This window comes from Drosophila serrata, unplaced genomic scaffold (genome assembly GCF_035046125.1).
Source record: "Drosophila serrata isolate PLE 108 unplaced genomic scaffold, ASM3504612v1 contig_63, whole genome shotgun sequence".
Classification (NCBI taxonomy): Eukaryota; Metazoa; Arthropoda; class Insecta; order Diptera; family Drosophilidae; genus Drosophila; species Drosophila serrata.
In genome coordinates, this window is record NW_028256961.1 from 68,767 (window position 1) to 93,184 (window position 24,418).

The following is a 24,418-nucleotide window of genomic DNA, read 5'->3' on the forward strand; positions in this document are numbered from 1 at the left end:
CGCGGAGGGGATGGTTATTGGTCTGCTACATGACCTTTACCACCCCTTAGGCCTTCTGTATGCTAGCAGGGAGTTTTCACGACTCTAGTCTTACTCCTTGCCATAAGCTCGAGCCATCCGCCCGAAACAGCTACGGATTCTGCAGGCTCTCTATTAGTGCGTGTCGTAGCAGGTAGCTATAGACAGTAAACACTGTTTTAATTATCAGCGCCCCATTGCCGCCCAAAAGCGCCCTGTGTGCGATTTTGACTTGCAAACGCAGTGTTGATCAATTTGAAGGCTTAGCCGCCTTCGCGCTTTCCAACACTGAAACACAGCAGCTGCTCTGTCTATAAGCTGGCATGATATGCAACTTCATGACGGCCGCCAACTTTTTAAGAGATTTTGCCTCGGTGAAAAGAGATAGTGTGGAAAGCGCTCCCCGGAGGGAGACGCCTCCACCCATCCATACCTTTGCAGAGATGGACACCGTTTGAACAATTAGGAACGGCGAATTGCAGTTCGAGGTTCCCGGACCAAACGTGATTAATGTCGGACAGCCGACGCCCCTTCGCGCACCACTGTATATTCTCAATATGTGCAGACATTTCCGTAGAAACGGCAGGCAGACATGGCTAGATCGACTCCCTTGTTGATACTGATCAAGAAGATATAGTTTATAAGGTCACGTACGTCCCCATTATCTATTATATTATTTAACAAAATTGCAATCTTCCTCAGCTGCTACATCGGCGTCACCGAGCCCAATCTATGTCTTATGCTAAAATTTTAAAATAACTTAACTTTATTTTAGTAATCACATCTAAGAAAAATAAAATACTGAGCGGAGTTCTGGTCAGTCTAAGCAATCTTCTTAATGTAGTCCGTAACATAAAATCGTTTATTATTTTTAATAATCTTTCATTATTATTTTTATTATAACATATTTTATTTATATTTTTAAAGCAAAAACCATGCTTAAAAACTGTTCATAATGTATTGTGATGATCCCATCCATGTCAGTGTCGTGCTGCCGGAATGCTGTAGTTAAAGTCTGTAAAAGAAAATTAATTACTCAATACAACAGACTATTTAATCAAAATTATATATTTTCTAAGAATACTGTAGTTTGTCTAAACATATTATGTTAAAATTAAAAAAAAAAAACGTAAAAAGGTAATTAGGCAGAAAAAATGTTGACTAATACAGAAACAGATAATATGGCGGAAGACCCAAATAAATACAATTGGTGCTGTTTTCATACATTTGGCACGATAGTCGCTTGGAGCACTTACTTCACAACTTAGAGTAACTCAAGCTCTCTCATCTACAAAATATTGATCAACATAACCTACTTCTGCAGTCTTACGTAATAAGCTTCCTTACTTGTATTCTGATAGTCTTTCGTTTGCTTCTCAGGTTATTGTGATCACATAAATTAAATCCGGATATTCTGAACTCTGAAGTTTCTCCAACTCTGTTCACAGTATATCGGCTACATCGGCCTATCAGAAGTGGTGATGGAGTCCTTATATCGCTTGACTTCTCACTCACGTCAGAATTATTAACTTTCGCGGAATGCAGCGATGTTGAATTAATCTACGTAAAGCATCTGCTAATGCTAGCTCCATTTTACCTACCAGTTCCTACATACCTCTATTATCAAAACTACATATTTATTGGAACCATCTTTCCGCTATTCAGATGGTTTCCAATAAACTTTCGGAAAATGACCTATTTGGTCCTCAAACAATTCTACCAATACCCGTTTTACTTCTTCACAACATGACCTTATAAATGGCTTGCGACACAAAAACAAAAACCACTGCTCATTTCCAACTCAAAATTGTTAAAAATTAAATTATAAAAAAATATGTTGTACTCGTTTTATTACTAAAGGGAACTTAGGGCCCCATACATCATCTAAGGTTTAATCAACACATTATATTGTTGTCCCGCTTGCACTTACTAGGTTGAGCCTCTCTCACTCGCACTCATTGCTATGATTGAAGAGGTACCAGATTTTTCCGATGGAACTTTGTTTTATAATTGTATCATGGTCAAGCATGTTCGAAACTTTTTAACAGTGAAAGTCTTGTGCGACAAATTCTGGGATGACGCCCTACGCGTTTTCATCTCAGGACTCAAACGCAGCCTCACAGACGTGCTATTCTCGGCAAAGCCGAAAGACATGATGCCATCAGCGCTCGCCTTGGGGCAAGATGTGGAATCCAATCACAAGAGACACACCTTTGCAACTTCGTTTGCTAGAAACCAAGAAGAGAAAGAGCAAACAATTGCCCAAAATTGCAGGCAGCGGCAACAACCCTGTCGAACTTCTCTGCCAAATTCCTGCCGACTTTCATGCTTACCCGTTCGGTGGGTAGGACCCACCGTTTTTGTAAAGTTCTCATTCGCTTTTATTTATGCGTTAGCGGGGTAATTAATGATGCCGACGTAGCTGCTCGACTAATGATCAAATTTTCCCTTTACGCTCATGGGGAAAATTCAATCATAAAAAAAATTTCATAGCACACTAATAGAGCTAATAGAGCTTTCATTGCTGGCCACATTTAACAGATCTATCCATTCGGTCATAGACAAGAAACCTTCTGAAGTCATGCGGGTCAAGCAGGACAACCCTCAAAATGACAGTCCTAATTAAGGGGAGGGTGGTCCACAAAGACAATATGAAATAGACCGAACAGATACCGGTTTCAGTTCCCTTTTAATTTTCTTAACTTTTTATTCATAGTCATTTGGCATAAGTTTTTATCAATTATAAGCCTTATCGATTATATGTTACTCATACTCTAATATACTTGATGGTAGGCAATTTTATTCCAAACAAATTTTTATTTAAAACGCACATTGCAGGTTCCTTAATTCCGTTTTCTCTCCTGACCGTAACGTCGGCTTACATCAGCGACTACTCCCAGGCTAAATACATCCCCGTCATCGATGGTAGGGTCTTAATCTGGGAAGAATACGCTCATATCAGACATTCAGCGAATCTTTCTGAATACAGACGGGTAGTGGAGGAAACCAACAACATGGCCGACATGTTTTCCCTGTCCCACATGAGAAAGCAGAATAACAGAGTCGTTACATGCTCGACTCTTTAGGCATTCATCACCAAGTAGGAGCCTCGATTTCTTAGAGACCGCGCTGAAGGTTGCCGCAGGGACACCTGACGCGGAGGATTTAGACAGGATTAAGTTCACAGAATCACAACTCATCAATTCAAACAATAGGCAAATAAACATCAACACGAAAATTCAGAATCAAATTAATGAAGTCACAAAAAAAGTCATTTAGATATTAAAAGCATCCAAAGGTAAACAAATAGATTCAGGTCACTTATACGAGGTGTTGTTAACTCGCAACAGAGTCATAATCATGGAATTGCAAAACCTAATACTTGCCATAACTCTCGCTAAAATTTAGTTAGTCCAAGTATCTTGGACCATGCAGACCTGGAGAATGTTTGGATCGAGTAGCCCACTGATACCCCTATTAAAGATGTTCTGTCCGTGGCATCCGTAAAAGTTGTACAATCCCCTAACGTTCTACATTTTACCATCGAATTTCCTTTAGTTAGGATACCTTGCAATAAGGTTACTATCCTTCCCGTGGCCCACCATTTTACGATTTTGAGGTTGACAGATAACGTACAGCCAGAGTGTAACGGAGAAATCCGTACCGTCAAAAACTGCTCCATAGCACCGGGAGCAACATTTTGCCTACCGTCTTCAATAAGCTTATGCGCTCAAGAGCACACGCTGGTGGAATAACGCATTGCGATACGCAGACACAACCATCCAGCTAAGAGGCACACACCTGATCACTTTCGCAGAGCGTGTAATGGTCAACGACACCCTTTTCGTGAATTATTTTAATTTTATTTTAATATCTTCATATTGTCAAGCCAGTTTAGTTGGCAGGTCCCGACGGTATTGCTGGCTGTGTGCCCAGGTATTGTGCCGACGCCCTGTGCTATCCCCCTCCCCTTATTTCGAAGCAATTTTTTATTATTCCTCTTCACAAAAATGGTAGAAAATGGGATGCCAACAATTATAGAGGAATCTCTAAGTTGTCGACCATTACAAAACTTTTCGAAACCATATAAAGTCCCCATTTGCAGCACCTTTGAAGATCAGTTATTTCTCCATGCCCAAATGGTTTTATTAAGCGAAGATCAACAACCACAAATTTTTTTTAGTTCCCTTCCCATATTATAAAGGGTTTTCATAATAATTTTCATACAGAATTACAGGTGTAATCTATATCGGTTTCAGTAAAGCATTTGACTTCGTTAACCATTCTCTCCTTGTTAAGAAACTCGATTTAATGGGTTTTTCAGTGTCTTATTTTTTACATTATTTATAAATGACATACAGATCTTATTAATTTTTAAACAAGGTCCCGCGTAAACTTATGAAACTTAAACGGGTCTAAAGGAAAGCTGACATTCTCCCGTGTCGTTCCCAAGCTTTGCAACTTACAAGCTAAACTGCTGCTCTTTCGAAAGAATTAATTCAGTTGATGATTTCGGCGTCCACTTTGATCCTAAACTTGGCTTTATCGATCATATTTCGTCGATGGTGAATAGTGCCAGGGGTGTGCTTGGATTTATTAAACGGTGGTCTAAGAAATTCAATGACCCTTATGTAACTAGATCTTTATATATTTCTTTTGTTCGTCCTACAGAATACAGAATACAGATGCTGCGTTTGGACCCCTCAGTACGGCTTTCATAGTATACGCACCGAATCGGTTCAAATGAACTTTGTACTTTTTGCTCGACGCGGTTTAAATTGAGAGGTAAAGCAAAGATTACCTTCCTACTCTAATCGGCAATTTACCCACGCAACGAAGTCTGATAGACTTTCGCTGACTTTGTTAGTTTATAGTAGTTGTTAGTAAAAATTTGTAGGAGGCAGTACTTTTTAATTAAGGTAGGTATATATTCACAATATATAATCAAGAGGGGCCTATTAATCGTGGGGTGGTGTCCTCATAGCGGTTTACTCCACACTCAAAATTTATTAATTAAATTTCGAGGAGTGCAACGGTGTTAAAATTATTTATGTGACTTTATAAATAAACGATAGCTTAATTTCCAATAGACTTTTAAATAGGGACCATTTAGTCAGAGTTCCTAAGTTGTTCTTTTTTAGGACAAATCTGTCCGCAAAAATATTAAAACATCATGTGTCCTAAAATGTATCCTTTTTTTTATTTTATTTTTTCTTTTATCATCCTTTTTCAGTTTTCATATCGAATTTGGGTATTTGATAAGATTTGTTAATTTTTTAATTTGTGTGTTTGTCGTATATTCTAATTATTTACTAACAATTCATTTTGTAGATAGCTTGTCCTAATCGATTTTTTCTTATACTTATTTTAAATGACAAAAACGACGCAAAGAAGGCTAAGCCGCACGGGTGCCGTAGTCTATACAGACTCGGACCTGGAGAGCGTGCAGCTTTCAAAAGAAGAGGAAGAAAGCCTTCTTCTCTCGTCGGAACCATGGACGGGCCGAAGCGCTTAAGTGAGAAAAGAAGGCGAAGGCGCAGTATAAAGCTGCCTTTCGCCTCCAGAGCCGGCTTTAGACAAAAGCTGCCCTAGCCGAAGAGGAGAAGGTAAAGCTCCCCTGGGCCGAGCAAAGGATCGAAGAGAGCAGACTGCACTTCGCCAATCTTCCCAATATGGCATCAACGGGCGGTTTCGCTAACGAGCTGGAGGAGATGCTTGCCACCAAAAGGCAACGCTCCGCCGAGAGTGCCATAAAAGACACTCCGGGGAGCAAGCGGTAACGCGTGCCCAAGGAAGAAGGCCCGCCCTTGAAGTCGAAACTTAATGAAAAAAAAAATCACGAAGGCCAGTGAGGTGACCAAACGACACTTGATCGCACATTCATGACTACAAGTATGGCATTTAATGCAGACCAAATAAAGACTGTCATCCATCTATGCCAAGTTATACAGCAACTGGATAACCAAGTGGCGGCAATACAAGCCGCACCTACTCAGACGGGTCCCTCAAATTAAGGTCTATAGACCAATAGACGTGAAAGATGACGTTGCTTGTGATGAGCCGCTAGACGTCGTCAAGTGCCTAGCCGAATTTGCCGGTTCCCAAGACATACTACATATTGTAGATAGCTCCCGCCATTATAAGGCGGTCAATATTATTAGGAGTAAGATAAGAGGCTTTGCCAATGCCGTGTTGTGCTCGTTCGGCACAATATTAAATTTCGGTGCGATCATAAATCGGATCGATTTTACATACAGTGACAAACAACCGATACACGACATCGCGGAGGAGCTGGGCACTGTCAAGCAATGAAGCCTCATGCTCCTCCAATTCCATGACAAGGTCGAGAAGAAGCTTGCTCACCAACAAGGCCACCATGTCGTACGAAGCGTCGACAGTGAAAGTCTTGTGCGACAAATTCTGGGATGACGCCCTACGCGTTTTCATCTCAGGACTCAAACGCAGCCTCACAGACGTGCTATTCTCGGCAAAGCCGAAAGACATGATGCCATCAGCGCTCGCCTTGGGGCAAGATGTGGAATCCAATCACAAGAGACACACCTTTGCAACTTCGTTTGCTAGAAACCAAGAAGAGAAAGAGCAAACAATTGCCCAAAATTGCAGGCAGCGGCAACAACCCTGTCGAACTTCTCTGCCAAATTCCTGCCGACTTTCATGCTTACCCGTTCGGTGGGTAGGACCCACCGTTTTTGTAAAGTTCTCATTCGCTTTTATTTATGCGTTAGCGGGGTAATTAATGATGCCGACGTAGCTGCTCGACTAATGATCAAATTTTCCCTTTACGCTCATGGGGAAAATTCAATCATAAAAAAAATTTCATAGCACACTAATAGAGCTAATAGAGCTTTCATTGCTGGCCACATTTAACAGATCTATCCATTCGGTCATAGACAAGAAACCTTCTGAAGTCATGCGGGTCAAGCAGGACAACCCTCAAAATGACAGTCCTAATTAAGGGGAGGGTGGTCCACAAAGACAATATGAAATAGACCGAACAGATACCGGTTTCAGTTCCCTTTTAATTTTCTTAACTTTTTATTCATAGTCATTTGGCATAAGTTTTTATCAATTATAAGCCTTATCGATTATATGTTACTCATACTCTAATATACTTGATGGTAGGCAATTTTATTCCAAACAAATTTTTATTTAAAACGCACATTGCAGGTTCCTTAATTCCGTTTTCTCTCCTGACCGTAACGTCGGCTTACATCAGCGACTACTCCCAGGCTAAATACATCCCCGTCATCGATGGTAGGGTCTTAATCTGGGAAGAATACGCTCATATCAGACATTCAGCGAATCTTTCTGAATACAGACGGGTAGTGGAGGAAACCAACAACATGGCCGACATGTTTTCCCTGTCCCACATGAGAAAGCAGAATGACAGAGTCGTTACATGCTCGACTCTTTAGGCATTCATCACCAAGTAGGAGCCTCGATTTCTTAGAGACCGCGCTGAAGGTTGCCGCAGGGACACCTGACGCGGAGGATTTAGACAGGATTAAGTTCACAGAATCACAACTCATCAATTCAAACAATAGGCAAATAAACATCAACACGAAAATTCAGAATCAAATTAATGAAGTCACAAAAAAAGTCATTTAGATATTAAAAGCATCCAAAGGTAAACAAATAGATTCAGGTCACTTATACGAGGTGTTGTTAACTCGCAACAGAGTCATAATCATGGAATTGCAAAACCTAATACTTGCCATAACTCTCGCTAAAATTTAGTTAGTCCAAGTATCTTGGACCATGCAGACCTGGAGAATGTTTGGATCGAGTAGCCCACTGATACCCCTATTAAAGATGTTCTGTCCGTGGCATCCGTAAAAGTTGTACAATCCCCTAACGTTCTACATTTTACCATCGAATTTCCTTTAGTTAGGATACCTTGCAATAAGGTTACTATCCTTCCCGTGGCCCACCATTTTACGATTTTGAGGTTGACAGATAACGTACAGCCAGAGTGTAACGGAGAAATCCGTACCGTCAAAAACTGCTCCATAGCACCGGGAGCAACATTTTGCCCACCGTCTTCAATAAGCTTATGCGCTCAAGAGCACACGCTGGTGGAATAACGCATTGCGATACGCAGACACAACCATCCAGCTAAGAGGCACACACCTGATCACTTTCGCAGAGCGTGTAATGGTCAACGACACCCTTTTCGTGAATTATTTTAATTTTATTTTAATATCTTCATATTGTCAAGCCAGTTTAGTTGGCAGGTCCCGACGGTATTGCTGGCTGTGTGCCCAGGTATTGTGCCGACGCCCTGTGCTATCCCCCTCCCCTTATTTCGAAGCAATTTTTTATTATTCCTCTTCACAAAAATGGTAGAAAATGGGATGCCAACAATTATAGAGGAATCTCTAAGTTGTCGACCATTACAAAACTTTTCGAAACCATATAAAGTCCCCATTTGCAGCACCTTTGAAGATCAGTTATTTCTCCATGCCCAAATGGTTTTATTAAGCGAAGATCAACAACCACAAATTTTTTTTAGTTAACTTCCCATATTATAAAGGGTTTTCATAATAATTTTCATACAGAATTACAGGTGTAATCTATATCGGTTTCAGTAAAGCATTTGACTTCGTTAACCATTCTCTCCTTGTTAAGAAACTCGATTTAATGGGTTTTTCAGTGTCTTATTTTTTACATTATTTATAAATGACATACAGATCTTATTAATTTTTAAACAAGGTCCCGCGTAAACTTATGAAACTTAAACGGGTCTAAAGGAAAGCTGACATTCTCCCGTGTCGTTCCCAAGCTTTGCAACTTACAAGCTAAACTGCTGCTCTTTCGAAAGAATTAATTCAGTTGATGATTTCGGCGTCCACTTTGATCCTAAACTTGGCTTTATCGATCATATTTCGTCGATGGTGAATAGTGCCAGGGGTGTGCTTGGATTTATTAAACGGTGGTCTAAGAAATTCAATGACCCTTATGTAACTAGATCTTTATATATTTCTTTTGTTCGTCCTACAGAATACAGAATACAGATGCTGCGTTTGGACCCCTCAGTACGGCTTTCATAGTATACGCACCGAATCGGTTCAAATGAACTTTGTACTTTTTGCTCGACGCGGTTTAAATTGAGAGGTAAAGCAAAGATTACCTTCCTACTCTAATCGGCAATTTACCCACGCAACGAAGTCTGATAGACTTTCGCTGACTTTGTTAGTTTATAGTAGTTGTTAGTAAAAATTTGTAGGAGGCAGTACTTTTTAATTAAGGTAGGTATATATTCACAATATATAATCAAGAGGGGCCTATTAATCGTGGGGTGGTGTCCTCATAGCGGTTTACTCCACACTCAAAATTTATTAATTAAATTTCGAGGAGTGCAACGGTGTTAAAATTATTTATGTGACTTTATAAATAAACGATAGCTTAATTTCCAATAGACTTTTAAATAGGGACCATTTAGTCAGAGTTCCTAAGTTGTTCTTTTTTAGGACAAATCTGTCCGCAAAAATATTAAAACATCATGTGTCCTAAAATGTATCCTTTTTTTTATTTTATTTTTTCTTTTATCATCCTTTTCCAGTTTTCATATCGAATTTGGGTATTCGATAAGATTTGTTAATTTTTTAATTTGTGTGTTTGTCGTATATTCTAATTATTTACTAACAATTCATTTTGTAGATAGCTTGTCCTAATCGATTTTTTCTTATACTTATTTTAAATGACAAAAACGACGCAAAGAAGGCTAAGCCGCACGGGTGCCGTAGTCTATACAGACTCGGACCTGGAGAGCGTGCAGCTTTCAAAAGAAGAGGAAGAAAGCCTTCTTCTCTCGTCGGAACCATGGACGGGCCGAAGCGCTTAAGTGAGAAAAGAAGGCGAAGGCGCAGTATAAAGCTGCCTTTCGCCTCCAGAGCCGGCTTTAGACAAAAGCTGCCCTAGCCGAAGAGGAGAAGGTAAAGCTCCCCTGGGCCGAGCAAAGGATCGAAGAGAGCAGACTGCACTTCGCCAATCTTCCCAATATGGCATCAACGGGCGGTTTCGCTAACGAGCTGGAGGAGATGCTTGCCACCAAAAGGCAACGCTCCGCCGAGAGTGCCATAAAAGACACTCCGGGGAGCAAGCGGTAACGCGTGCCCAAGGAAGAAGGCCCGCCCTTGAAGTCGAAACTTAATGAAAAAAAAAATCACGAAGGCCAGTGAGGTGACCAAACGACACTTGATCGCACATTCATGACTACAAGTATGGCATTTAATGCAGACCAAATAAAGACTGTCATCCATCTATGCCAAGTTATACAGCAACTGGATAACCAAGTGGCGGCAATACAAGCCGCACCTACTCAGACGGGTCCCTCAAATTAAGGTCTATAGACCAATAGACGTGAAAGATGACGTTGCTTGTGATGAGCCGCTAGACGTCGTCAAGTGCCTAGCCGAATTTGCCGGTTCCCAAGACATACTACATATTGTAGATAGCTCCCGCCATTATAAGGCGGTCAATATTATTAGGAGTAAGATAAGAGGCTTTGCCAATGCCGTGTTGTGCTCGTTCGGCACAATATTAAATTTCGGTGCGATCATAAATCGGATCGATTTTACATACAGTGACAAACAACCGATACACGACATCGCGGAGGAGCTGGGCACTGTCAAGCAATGAAGCCTCATGCTCCTCCAATTCCATGACAAGGTCGAGAAGAAGCTTGCTCACCAACAAGGCCACCATGTCGTACGAAGCGTCGACAGTGAAAGTCTTGTGCGACAAATTCTGGGATGACGCCCTACGCGTTTTCATCTCAGGACTCAAACGCAGCCTCACAGACGTGCTATTCTCGGCAAAGCCGAAAGACATGATGCCATCAGCGCTCGCCTTGGGGCAAGATGTGGAATCCAATCACAAGAGACACACCTTTGCAACTTCGTTTGCTAGAAACCAAGAAGAGAAAGAGCAAACAATTGCCCAAAATTGCAGGCAGCGGCAACAACCCTGTCGAACTTCTCTGCCAAATTCCTGCCGACTTTCATGCTTACCCGTTCGGTGGGTAGGACCCACCGTTTTTGTAAAGTTCTCATTCGCTTTTATTTATGCGTTAGCGGGGTAATTAATGATGCCGACGTAGCTGCTCGACTAATGATCAAATTTTCCCTTTACGCTCATGGGGAAAATTCAATCATAAAAAAAATTTCATAGCACACTAATAGAGCTAATAGAGCTTTCATTGCTGGCCACATTTAACAGATCTATCCATTCGGTCATAGACAAGAAACCTTCTGAAGTCATGCGGGTCAAGCAGGACAACCCTCAAAATGACAGTCCTAATTAAGGGGAGGGTGGTCCACAAAGACAATATGAAATAGACCGAACAGATACCGGTTTCAGTTCCCTTTTAATTTTCTTAACTTTTTATTCATAGTCATTTGGCATAAGTTTTTATCAATTATAAGCCTTATCGATTATATGTTACTCATACTCTAATATACTTGATGGTAGGCAATTTTATTCCAAACAAATTTTTATTTAAAACGCACATTGCAGGTTCCTTAATTCCGTTTTCTCTCCTGACCGTAACGTCGGCTTACATCAGCGACTACTCCCAGGCTGAATACATCCCCGTCATCGATGGTAGGGTCTTAATCTGGGAAGAATACGCTCATATCAGACATTCAGCGAATCTTTCTGAATACAGACGGGTAGTGGAGGAAACCAACAACATGGCCGACATGTTTTCCCTGTCCCACATGAGAAAGCAGAATGACAGAGTCGTTACATGCTCGACTCTTTAGGCATTCATCACCAAGTAGGAGCCTCGATTTCTTAGAGACCGCGCTGAAGGTTGCCGCAGGGACACCTGACGCGGAGGATTTAGACAGGATTAAGTTCACAGAATCACAACTCATCAATTCAAACAATAGGCAAATAAACATCAACACGAAAATTCAGAATCAAATTAATGAAGTCACAAAAAAAGTCATTTAGATATTAAAAGCATCCAAAGGTAAACAAATAGATTCAGGTCACTTATACGAGGTGTTGTTAACTCGCAACAGAGTCATAATCATGGAATTGCAAAACCTAATACTTGCCATAACTCTCGCTAAAATTTAGTTAGTCCAAGTATCTTGGACCATGCAGACCTGGAGAATGTTTGGATCGAGTAGCCCACTGATACCCCTATTAAAGATGTTCTGTCCGTGGCATCCGTAAAAGTTGTACAATCCCCTAACGTTCTACATTTTACCATCGAATTTCCTTTAGTTAGGATACCTTGCAATAAGGTTACTATCCTTCCCGTGGCCCACCATTTTACGATTTTGAGGTTGACAGATAACGTACAGCCAGAGTGTAACGGAGAAATCCGTACCGTCAAAAACTGCTCCATAGCACCGGGAGCAACATTTTGCCCACCGTCTTCAATAAGCTTATGCGCTCAAGAGCACACGCTGGTGGAATAACGCATTGCGATACGCAGACACAACCATCCAGCTAAGAGGCACACACCTGATCACTTTCGCAGAGCGTGTAATGGTCAACGACACCCTTTTCGTGAATTATTTTAATTTTATTTTAATATCTTCATATTGTCAAGCCAGTTTAGTTGGCAGGTCCCGACGGTATTGCTGGCTGTGTGCCCAGGTATTGTGCCGACGCCCTGTGCTATCCCCCTCCCCTTATTTCGAAGCAATTTTTTATTATTCCTCTTCACAAAAATGGTAGAAAATGGGATGCCAACAATTATAGAGGAATCTCTAAGTTGTCGACCATTACAAAACTTTTCGAAACCATATAAAGTCCCCATTTGCAGCACCTTTGAAGATCAGTTATTTCTCCATGCCCAAATGGTTTTATTAAGCGAAGATCAACAACCACAAATTTTTTTTAGTTCCCTTCCCATATTATAAAGGGTTTTCATAATAATTTTCATACAGAATTACAGGTGTAATCTATATCGGTTTCAGTAAAGCATTTGACTTCGTTAACCATTCTCTCCTTGTTAAGAAACTCGATTTAATGGGTTTTTCAGTGTCTTATTTTTTACATTATTTATAAATGACATACAGATCTTATTAATTTTTAAACAAGGTCCCGCGTAAACTTATGAAACTTAAACGGGTCTAAAGGAAAGCTGACATTCTCCCGTGTCGTTCCCAAGCTTTGCAACTTACAAGCTAAACTGCTGCTCTTTCGAAAGAATTAATTCAGTTGATGATTTCGGCGTCCACTTTGATCCTAAACTTGGCTTTATCGATCATATTTCGTCGATGGTGAATAGTGCCAGGGGTGTGCTTGGATTTATTAAACGGTGGTCTAAGAAATTCAATGACCCTTATGTAACTAGATCTTTATATATTTCTTTTGTTCGTCCTACAGAATACAGAATACAGATGCTGCGTTTGGACCCCTCAGTAAGGCTTTCATAGTATACGCACCGAATCGGTTCAAATGAACTTTGTACTTTTTGCTCGACGCGGTTTAAATTGAGAGGTAAAGCAAAGATTACCTTCCTACTCTAATCGGCAATTTACCCACGCAACGAAGTCTGATAGACTTTCGCTGACTTTGTTAGTTTATAGTAGTTGTTAGTAAAAATTTGTAGGAGGCAGTACTTTTTAATTAAGGTAGGTAGGTATATATTCACAATATATAATCAAGAGGGGCCTATTAATCGTGGGGTGGTGTCCTCATAGCGGTTTACTCCACACTCAAAATTTATTAATTAAATTTCGAGGAGTGCAACGGTGTTAAAATTATTTATGTGACTTTATAAATAAACGATAGCTTAATTTCCAATAGACTTTTAAATAGGGACCATTTAGTCAGAGTTCCTAAGTTGTTCTTTTTTAGGACAAATCTGTCCGCAAAAATATTAAAACATCATGTGTCCTAAAATGTATCCTTTTTTTTATTTTATTTTTTCTTTTATCATCCTTTTTCAGTTTTCATATCGAATTTGGGTATTCGATAAGATTTGTTAATTTTTTAATTTGTGTGTTTGTCGTATATTCTAATTATTTACTAACAATTCATTTTGTAGATAGCTTGTCCTAATCGATTTTTTCTTATACTTATTTTAAATGACAAAAACGACGCAAAGAAGGCTAAGCCGCACGGGTGCCGTAGTCTATACAGACTCGGACCTGGAGAGCGTGCAGCTTTCAAAAGAAGAGGAAGAAAGCCTTCTTCTCTCGTCGGAACCATGGACGGGCCGAAGCGCTTAAGTGAGAAAAGAAGGCGAAGGCGCAGTATAAAGCTGCCTTTCGCCTCCAGAGCCGGCTTTAGACAAAAGCTGCCCTAGCCGAAGAGGAGAAGGTAAAGCTCCCCTGGGCCGAGCAAAGGATCGAAGAGAGCAGACTGCACTTCGCCAATCTTCCCAATATGGCATCAACGGGCGGTTTCGCTAACGAGCTGGAGGAGATGCTTGCCACCAAAAGGCAACGCTCCGCCGAGAGTGCCATAAAAGACACTCCGGGGAGCAAGCGGTAACGCGTGCCCAAGGAAGAAGGCCCGCCCTTGAAGTCGAAACTTAATGAAAAAAAAAATCACGAAGGCCAGTGAGGTGACCAAACGACACTTGATCGCACATTCATGACTACAAGTATGGCATTTAATGCAGACCAAATAAAGACTGTCATCCATCTATGCCAAGTTATACAGCAACTGGATAACCAAGTGGCGGCAATACAAGCCGCACCTACTCAGACGGGTCCCTCAAATTAAGGTCTATAGACCAATAGACGTGAAAGATGACGTTGCTTGTGATGAGCCGCTAGACGTCGTCAAGTGCCTAGCCGAATTTGCCGGTTCCCAAGACATACTACATATTGTAGATAGCTCCCGCCATTATAAGGCGGTCAATATTATTAGGAGTAAGATAAGAGGCTTTGCCAATGCCGTGTTGTGCTCGTTCGGCACAATATTAAATTTCGGTGCGATCATAAATCGGATCGATTTTACATACAGTGACAAACAACCGATACACGACATCGCGGAGGAGCTGGGCACTGTCAAGCAATGAAGCCTCATGCTCCTCCAATTCCATGACAAGGTCGAGAAGAAGCTTGCTCACCAACAAGGCCACCATGTCGTACGAAGCGTCGACAGTGAAAGTCTTGTGCGACAAATTCTGGGATGACGCCCTACGCGTTTTCATCTCAGGACTCAAACGCAGCCTCACAGACGTGCTATTCTCGGCAAAGCCAAAAGACATGATGCCATCAGCGCTCGCCTTGGGGCAAGATGTGGAATCCAATCACAAGAGACACACCTTTGCAACTTCGTTTGCTAGAAACCAAGAAGAGAAAGAGCAAACAATTGCCCAAAATTGCAGGCAGCGGCAACAACCCTGTCGAACTTCTCTGCCAAATTCCTGCCGACTTTCATGCTTACCCGTTCGGTGGGTAGGACCCACCGTTTTTGTAAAGTTCTCATTCGCTTTTATTTATGCGTTAGCGGGGTAATTAATGATGCCGACGTAGCTGCTCGACTAATGATCAAATTTTCCCTTTACGCTCATGGGGAAAATTCAATCATAAAAAAAATTTCATAGCACACTAATAGAGCTAATAGAGCTTTCATTGCTGGCCACATTTAACAGATCTATCCATTCGGTCATAGACAAGAAACCTTCTGAAGTCATGCGGGTCAAGCAGGACAACCCTCAAAATGACAGTCCTAATTAAGGGGAGGGTGGTCCACAAAGACAATATGAAATAGACCGAACAGATACCGGTTTCAGTTCCCTTTTAATTTTCTTAACTTTTTATTCATAGTCATTTGGCATAAGTTTTTATCAATTATAAGCCTTATCGATTATATGTTACTCATACTCTAATATACTTGATGGTAGGCAATTTTATTCCAAACAAATTTTTATTTAAAACGCACATTGCAGGTTCCTTAATTCCGTTTTCTCTCCTGACCGTAACGTCGGCTTACATCAGCGACTACTCCCAGGCTAAATACATCCCCGTCATCGATGGTAGGGTCTTAATCTGGGAAGAATACGCTCATATCAGACATTCAGCGAATCTTTCTGAATACAGACGGGTAGTGGAGGAAACCAACAACATGGCCGACATGTTTTCCCTGTCCCACATGAGAAAGCAGAATGACAGAGTCGTTACATGCTCGACTCTTTAGGCATTCATCACCAAGTAGGAGCCTCGATTTCTTAGAGACCGCGCTGAAGGTTGCCGCAGGGACACCTGACGCGGAGGATTTAGACAGGATTAAGTTCACAGAATCACAACTCATCAATTCAAACAATAGGCAAATAAACATCAACACGAAAATTCAGAATCAAATTAATGAAGTCACAAAAAAAGTCATTTAGATATTAAAAGCATCCAAAGGTAAACAAATAGATTCAGGTCACTTATACGAGGTGTTGTTAACTCGCAACAGAGTCATAATCATGGAATTGCAAAACCTAATACTTGCCATAACTCTCGCTAAAATTTAGTTAGTCCAAGTATCTTGGACCATGCAGACCTGGAGAATGTTTGGATCGAGTAGCCCACTGATACCCCTATTAAAGATGTTCTGTCCGTGGCATCCGTAAAAGTTGTACAATCCCCTAACGTTCTACATTTTACCATCGAATTTCCTTTAGTTAGGATACCTTGCAATAAGGTTACTATCCTTCCCGTGGCCCACCATTTTACGATTTTGAGGTTGACAGATAACGTACAGCCAGAGTGTAACGGAGAAATCCGTACCGTCAAAAACTGCTCCATAGCACCGGGAGCAACATTTTGCCCACCGTCTTCAATAAGCTTATGCGCTCAAGAGCACACGCTGGTGGAATAACGCATTGCGATACGCAGACACAACCATCCAGCTAAGAGGCACACACCTGATCACTTTCGCAGAGCGTGTAATGGTCAACGACACCCTTTTCGTGAATTATGACGTAGTCCAGAAGAGGACCCCAGGGGTGGCCAGCTCGCCTGTCCTGAACATCTCCAATAAACACGAAGTCCTAAGCCTCCCATATCTTCAGTGTTCGGAGAGGACATTGACAACTATCGAGTGAGCCAGATAGCACTAATTGCGGGAGAAATTTGTAGTTCTTTAGTCTCCATCGGCCTAACCTGCCAACGAGTTATGAGGGCCAGAAGATCCGCGGTCCAGCTAAGGGAAGTGATATATAATGTAAAATATAGTTAAAAGATACTTTAATAAGATATGAAATATTGGGATCAATAAGTTAAAAAGTTTCTTCAGGAAACACTTTGAAAAATTCCCTTTTTTTGGCCCTCTAACTGTATGTAACCCCTTAAGTTCAGTTTGTTTTTGACATTCAAAGAATAAAAAGCACAAGCTCGCTTAATGCAACAACAACAAATTCTTTCCAATAAATATCTTATTTTTTATAAACAATTAAAGGCGGAAATTTCGGCGAAAAATCTTTTTTTTTTGAGAAACTGCCATTTGTCAAAAAAAAATATTTTGCTTATTCCTTCGATTAATTATTAGATTTGAAATTACTCTAACGAAATGTGTTTGGTTGTTTAATTTCGGATAATTCAGTTCCGACATATAGTGGTCACCGCAAAACGTCTTTTTTAAGAGGAGCGCCCGGAGATCAGGTATAACTCTTTTCCAAATAAATATTTTTACTAGTTCTAACTCTTAAATATAGTTAAAAGATACTTTAAGATGTGTATACATTTTGGGATCAATAAGTTAAAAAGTTTCTTCAGGAAACACTTTAAAAAATTCCCTTTTTTTGGCCCTCTAACTGTATGTAACCCCTTAAGTTCAGTTCGTTTTTGACATTCAAAGAATAAAGAGCACAAGCTCGCTTAATGCAACTCCGACAAACGGTGGTTAACTCTTCCTAATTTAAATCATACTGACTGAGTCCCCAGGCCAGCAGAATATGAAGGGCCTTTCCCCTTCCGTTCTAACCATCCTATCTCAGCATGGGAAAATTTCGGCCAACTGGCCCATCATTATCAACAACCTTGTGACGTAACACCAGCCACCTGGCTCCTACGCACTGGGACTGCAGCGATTGATCTCACCGCAGCCAGACGAGAAATTCATTCCCACGTACTCCATTAAACACTGTAGACGCACGTTTTTTTGTGCGACTCTTCTTCGGTGGTTCTTCGGTAAAGAAGGTATCTTTATATATAGGGCGTATTGCAGTTTTGTTTAAGGTTTAGTTTCTGAGGCCAGCTAAATCTCAAACAGTGGTTCAGGTATGTTATCCCTGTTTACTATGTTCACCAGTCTTCTATATAGAAGACTAACTACAAAGTTTCATTCAGATTGCTTCAAAACTGAGAGACTAGTTTGCGTAGAAACGGACAGACGGACAGACTGGCAGAAGCACAGACGGATATGGCTAGATCGACTCGGCTGTTGATCCTGATCAAGAATATACACTGCGCGTCATCAGATTAGCGCCCCCTGAACATTCTCGGGTAATGTCCAATATTATCCAAACTATAAAGGCTAAAGCCATAAAACTTTTTTTGGCGATACTTTTAATAAGATAAGATACATAATGATAAGTATAACAATAATATTTTATTTATTTGAAAAGAAAATGTATACCAAAAATATGAATTTAATTTAGCGTCATCAGATTAGCGCATGTAAATTGAAATTTAGTTATCTCGCGTAATTTTTGGCGTACAGTTGTGAAATTTTTTGTGCTGATTAATTGAATAATTGTTTATAAACTAAGAATCAAAATGGGTAAAGGAACTGTCCTATCTTTAGAAGAAAAATCTAAGAATGAGGCCTTTAGTGAAAGTGGCTTATCTTTACATAAAATTGCTGAAAAAATGGGAAGGCATCGAAAAACTATAGCCAGTTTTCTTTAAAATAAACAAGGCTATGGTAAAAATATGAAAGGCGGTAACAACAGAGTTCTTTCCGAAGCAGACATTCGGTCTATAGTTAGACATGCGTCTAATTCACACGACTCTTCTACCAAAATTAAAGAAAAAAGCGGTGTGGAAGCTAGCAAGTCCACGGTATTACGAGTCATAAAAAAAGCAGAACACTTGAAAAGACTCAAACTAAAAAAAAAACCACAAATAAATAAGTTTCGAAAGGAAATGCGCCTAAATTTTGCTTGCTCATATATGACATGGTCGAAGGAGTGGCGCTTTGTAGTCTTTTCCGATGAAAAAAATTTAATTTGGAAGGCTATAATTATTATTTCCATGACATGCGTAAAGAAGAGCATATTTTAGATCGTTTACATGGCGTAATGGTATGGGGAGCCATATCCTATTATGGCACCTATGAGTTACAATTTCTCACCCCAAAAATGAACGCCGTGGCGTATAATAATCTTTAAAAAACGGCTTTCCCACATTTCCAAAATTGTTTTGGAAATCTTAAATGGCGTTTTCAACACGACAACGCTCCAATCCACACTGCCCGATCTGTAAAATTGTGGATACAGGGCCAAAACGTTGATGTCCTGGAGTTGTCAAGCATTAAGTGAAAATTCATTAAATTTAAGCAGGGGGAGCTAATTTTTGATATACATTTTCTTTTCAAATACATAAAATATTATTGTTATACTTTTCATTATGTACCTTATCTTATTTTGAAGAATATTATTAAAAGTATCGTCAAAAAAAGTTGTATGGCTTTAGCCTCGATAGTTTGGATAATATTGGACATTACCCGAGAATGTTCAGGGGGCGCTAACCTGATGACGCGCAGTGTATATTCTTGATCAGGATCAACAGCCGAGTCGATCTAGCCATGTCCGTCTGTCCTTCTGTCAGTCTGTCCGTCTGTCCGTTTCTACGCAAACTAGTGTGTCAGTTTTGAAGCAATCTGAATGAAACTTTGTAGTTAGTATTCTATATAGAAGACTGGCAAACATAGTAAACAGGGATAACATACCTGAACCACTGTTTAAGATTTAGCTGGCCTCAGAAAATAAACCATAAACAAAAATGCAATACGCCCTATATATACTCTCACTCGTATATATGTTCGAACGGGCCAGATTGGACGACTGCTTCATATAGCTGCCATAGGAATGATCGGACAATTTTTACAAAAAAAATTATAACATTTTCAGTTTTCAACAGAATTCGATCAAATTTGAGATATAGCCATTTTATTATACTCTACAATTTTGCGTGTTATGAACATCGGACTACTATATCATATAGCTCCCATAGGAACGATCGAGAAATTAATTCAATTAAAAATCATAATTTTTTAAGTTTTCAACAGGTTTTTATCAAATTAGAGATATAGCCATTTTATATTATTCTTCAATTTTGTGTCTACTTTAATGATTATGACGATTATATCATACAGGTGCCATACAAACGATCGTTAGATGTAGAGGAAAAAAGCAACTCTGTGAATGTAAAACTGTTAATATAATTTGTATAGGTGAATGATATGAAAGCAGGTATGTAAACATAAATACATATATATTATTTATATTGTTTGGATTCCTAGTCCTTGAAGCTCTATATGCAACGGTATATAAACTTCGGCGTGCCGAATTTAGCTTCCTTTAGCGCCTTCTTCGTTTCTATTGGCCACGCTCTCGCTCTTGCTGTGCCGCTGAATCTCTTATCTTGATCCTCTTATCCACCTTTTTCTTTATACCCTTGCAGATTGCAATTCCATTACTAGGACCTATCATAATATAAATTAGATACATTTATGTAAAAAACACTCGTTACATTCACCTATACATATTATATTAACAATCTTACAATTACAGTTTAACATTCACAGTTTGGCATTTTTATATCTAACTACCCTTTGTATGGCAGCTATGTATATTATCATATACAAGTCTTATAAAATTAAATACGAAATACTAAAATAATACTAAATGGCTATGGAAAAGTGAAACTTTTCTTTTCTATATCTGATATATAGAAGAACAACTGTAAATCTTCACTCAGATAGCTTTAAAACTGAGAGACTAATTTGCATAGAATCACACAGCCAAACGGGCTAAATCGACTCGGCTTAATAATATACATACATATGTATGTATAAACTCTATGTGGTCATTCACTGCTTTGCAAACTTCTGACTGAAAGTATAATACCCTGAAAGGGTATAACGAAAACTGTTGTGACAAGCGTAACAATGTAACTTAGAACTTTTAAAACTATTTTTTGGGGGAAATTTAAGTACAATTTTTTTATAAGAATACATGAAAGTCAATTTATTGATTAAGAAAAATGAAACATGTATGTATGTTGCTTCACAGTGTATAACATCAACCGTATTTGACGAAAAAATAAGTGTTTGATATTTCATTGTGTTGTACCACTAAGCAAGAAACACATAGAGATGTCAAACAGTACCAAAAAGTACTATCACAAAAACGGCTGAGCCTGGAACCCCAGAGCACCCGAACGATATGTCTAGAACCCCAGAAAGCCTTCGGCTTTTTCGAGTTCGAAGCAGTCGTTCGAAACCGAGCACAACAAGAATTCACTTTTCAGTGGCAGATCGACCGTGGAAGGATGAGCAAGGGTGCGTTTCTTTGCGCTGTGCTCTCGTTTCTTTGTATATGTGTATATGTGTACAAGCGCTCACACGTTTGTATGCGTGTTCAAATTTCAGCATGCAGTCTTTTTCAAAGATTTTGGACGACCACAGCCAGTAGGCCGAAGCGGCGGCTCACTTGCTTTTGACGTCACAGCAATACTTAGCGGCTAGCGCTTGCATTGGGGGACAAATTATTTAAGTTATTTTACTATAATTACTACTTATTTTAATTTAAGTTTCTTTTCTGACTATATTTTCCAAAAGGCATTTTGTTGATGAATCATCGATGAATTGTTCATGAATTTGTTGATGAATCATCGATGAATTGTTAATGCATTTTTATTTAAGTATTTATTTATTTAATTTAATTTTTTTTCATTTGCTAAGCAACAACAAAAAAAAAGCGCGCCCAAATATGCATACATCTGTACATACATACATACATAGATATTGACATATGTATGTAAGCATAATCAAAACAAATCAAAGAATCTTAAAAAATCAAAACAAAACAAAAAGTGACACGCGCAAATCACTTGCATAGACAACAATAACATACCCTGCAGTACCTGTCATCAGTAATTCATCAACAGTCAAGTGTGCTGTTGATGATTCATCGATGACAGGCCATACAAACTGTTGATGAATTTAACATGGGCATGTCATAGGCTGTCATCAATAAAAATGCATTACCAATTCATCGATGATTCATCAACAATTCATCGATCATTCATCAACAATTCATCGATCATTCATCAACAATTCATCGATGATTCATCAACAATTCATTAACAAATTCATGAACAATTCATCGATGATTCATTAACAAAATGCCTTTTGGGAAATATAGTCAGAAAAGAAACTTAAATTAAAATAAGTAGTAATTATAGTAAAATAACTTAAATAATTTGTCCCCCAATGCAAGCGCTAGCTGTGGTCGTCCAAAATCTTTGAAAAAGACTCTGCATGCTGAAATTTGAACACGCATACAAACGTGTGAGCGCTTGTACACATATACACATATACACAGAAACGAGAGCACAGCGCAAAGAAACGCACCCCTGCTCATCCTTCCACGGTCGATCTGCCACTGAAAAGTGAATTCTTGTTGTGCTCGGTTTCGAACGACTGCTTCGAACTCGAAAAAGCCGAAGGCTTTCTGGGGTTCTAGACATATCGTTCGGGTGCTCTGGGGTTCCAGGCTCAGCCGTTATTGTGATAGTACTTTTTGGTACTGTTTGACATCTCTATGTGTTTCTTGCTTAGTGGTTGTACGCTGAGGTGAGTGTTTGTGAATACTTACATATAGTACAATGCAGCATTGAATAAAATCGTCAAAAAGAATTGTTCCACGACCAAAACGATCAAATTTTCGGAGTAAAACATCTATAAGGTTGTCGGTTAGGCGATAACCAAATGAAGTCAAAGCTGTTTTCAGCTCATTTTTGTCTATGTTTCCAGAATTGTCACGGTCGAAAGATCGAAAACAATTTTGCCAATCTGTCACGTATTTCCACAACGCTCCAAAATCTTGAAAGGACACAGTTCCGGCGTTTTCTCGATCAAACATTCCAATCATCAACCTGATAGTTTCTGGATTAAAAGCAGACCAAGTACCATTAGAAAGAGCCACTTGTAGCTCATCGGCAGAGATATGGCCACTCCTGTCTTTGTCAACTCTAATTAAAACAAAAATATATCATATGTCTTAGAAAAAAAAAACTAACAAATAAGCGCTTACCTTTGAAACACATCCCAAAGAAATTGTTGATTTGGCACCCCGTCTCTATCGTATGACATTTATAACGGACATAAACTTGCTAGTGGTGTCTCCAATACAGATTGAAAACTTCTGACTCATTATTATTTATTATTATTTTTTTTCGATAAAAAAAATATACGAATTTGGAAAGTAATAGCGAATTTCCACTGCGGACAGCATCAAGTGAAAATTATTATTATTATTTGCGTAATTAAAACTTTACCTTGTCACTAAACAGTCTATTAACACTGCCTCGCTTTGTAGAATTTCGGGAACTGTATTATGCAAATCGAATGAGTATATTATAAGGATGTCATGGAAACGATGGGTAAAAGTATAACTGTAACTGTAAAACTGTAAAGAAATGTAATAAAACGCATAGGTTAATGTAGAAAAAGTTTTTAATAATTCTTTATTTTTTAACAATTATATATATAACTTTATTTTTTTTTGTATTTATTTTATATATATTATTATGGGGATACCTTCTCCGATAGGGCTGTCAAATATTTAAAAAATGTATCGATATTATTTTTATGACAATATATATAACATCAATAAAAAAAAATATATAGATATATTGAATAGTTTTAATTCAATTTATTTTGTTCCTCCAATATATGAATACAATAAGTTTCTAATAGTTAAATAACAATAAAATATGTTAAAATTTCAATATTTATATACATCATTTCTCACCTACTTTACATTTCTTACATACAGACATTAAAAATTCCAAAAACACCCCCACTTGAGCAAACAAAAAATTACGATATAAGTATATATTATTATAAGAAAATATATAGATACATTGAAATATCCATATTAATTGAATGAATTACTGAAAATATCGGCAACCTAAAAAAAAAATGCTCATCCTATGTTATTAGGCATTTAGCGTATCTGATGTCTCTGAAATTACAAACTAAATTGTTGCATTTCGGGTGGGAACGGACTGAAGGACTATCGATGTATCGATAGGGGCAGGTAGAATTGTTATGACCAGGAGGAGGCGAGTAAAATGAGCGAACCGGGAAGTTCAAAAGCGGCCTAAGAGAAAGGGTTCTTGCCCTTTCTCTCGGCACAGGCAATGAGGGAATGAAAAAGTAACGGCTGGAGCTCTGGAAC

At 39.2% G+C, this 24,418-nt stretch overlaps 1 protein-coding gene across 1 annotated transcript; it reads right to left on the bottom strand.

The window, feature by feature from the left end:
- Positions 1-879: 879 nt before the first annotated feature.
- Alg-2 (Apoptosis-linked gene-2) lies at positions 880-23,645 on the bottom strand. Its single transcript, XM_020953083.2, has 4 exons — positions 23,514-23,645; positions 23,270-23,457; positions 22,832-23,207; positions 880-1,033 (listed from the first exon to the last, which is right to left on the bottom strand). Exons 2-4 carry the CDS (start codon positions 23,326-23,328, stop codon positions 932-934), a joined length of 537 nt encoding a protein of 178 aa, XP_020808742.1. The 5' UTR covers positions 23,329-23,457; positions 23,514-23,645; the 3' UTR covers positions 880-931.
- Positions 23,646-24,418: the final 773 nt, after the last annotated feature.

Bases quoted from the DNA above. Each gene is read 5' to 3' on its own strand.
- Alg-2 (XM_020953083.2), bottom strand. From the start codon at position 23,328: ATGTCATACGATAGAGACGGGGTGCCAAATCAACAATTTCTTTGGGAT. The intron at 23,208-23,269 runs GTAAGCGCTTAT...TGTTTTAATTAG, and splicing joins CTTTGGGATGTGTTTCAAAG to AGTTGACAAAGACAGGAGTG. The intron at 1,034-22,831 runs GTAAGTATTCAC...TTTCTTTTACAG, and splicing joins AATGCTGCATTGTACTATAT to ACTTTAACTACAGCATTCCG.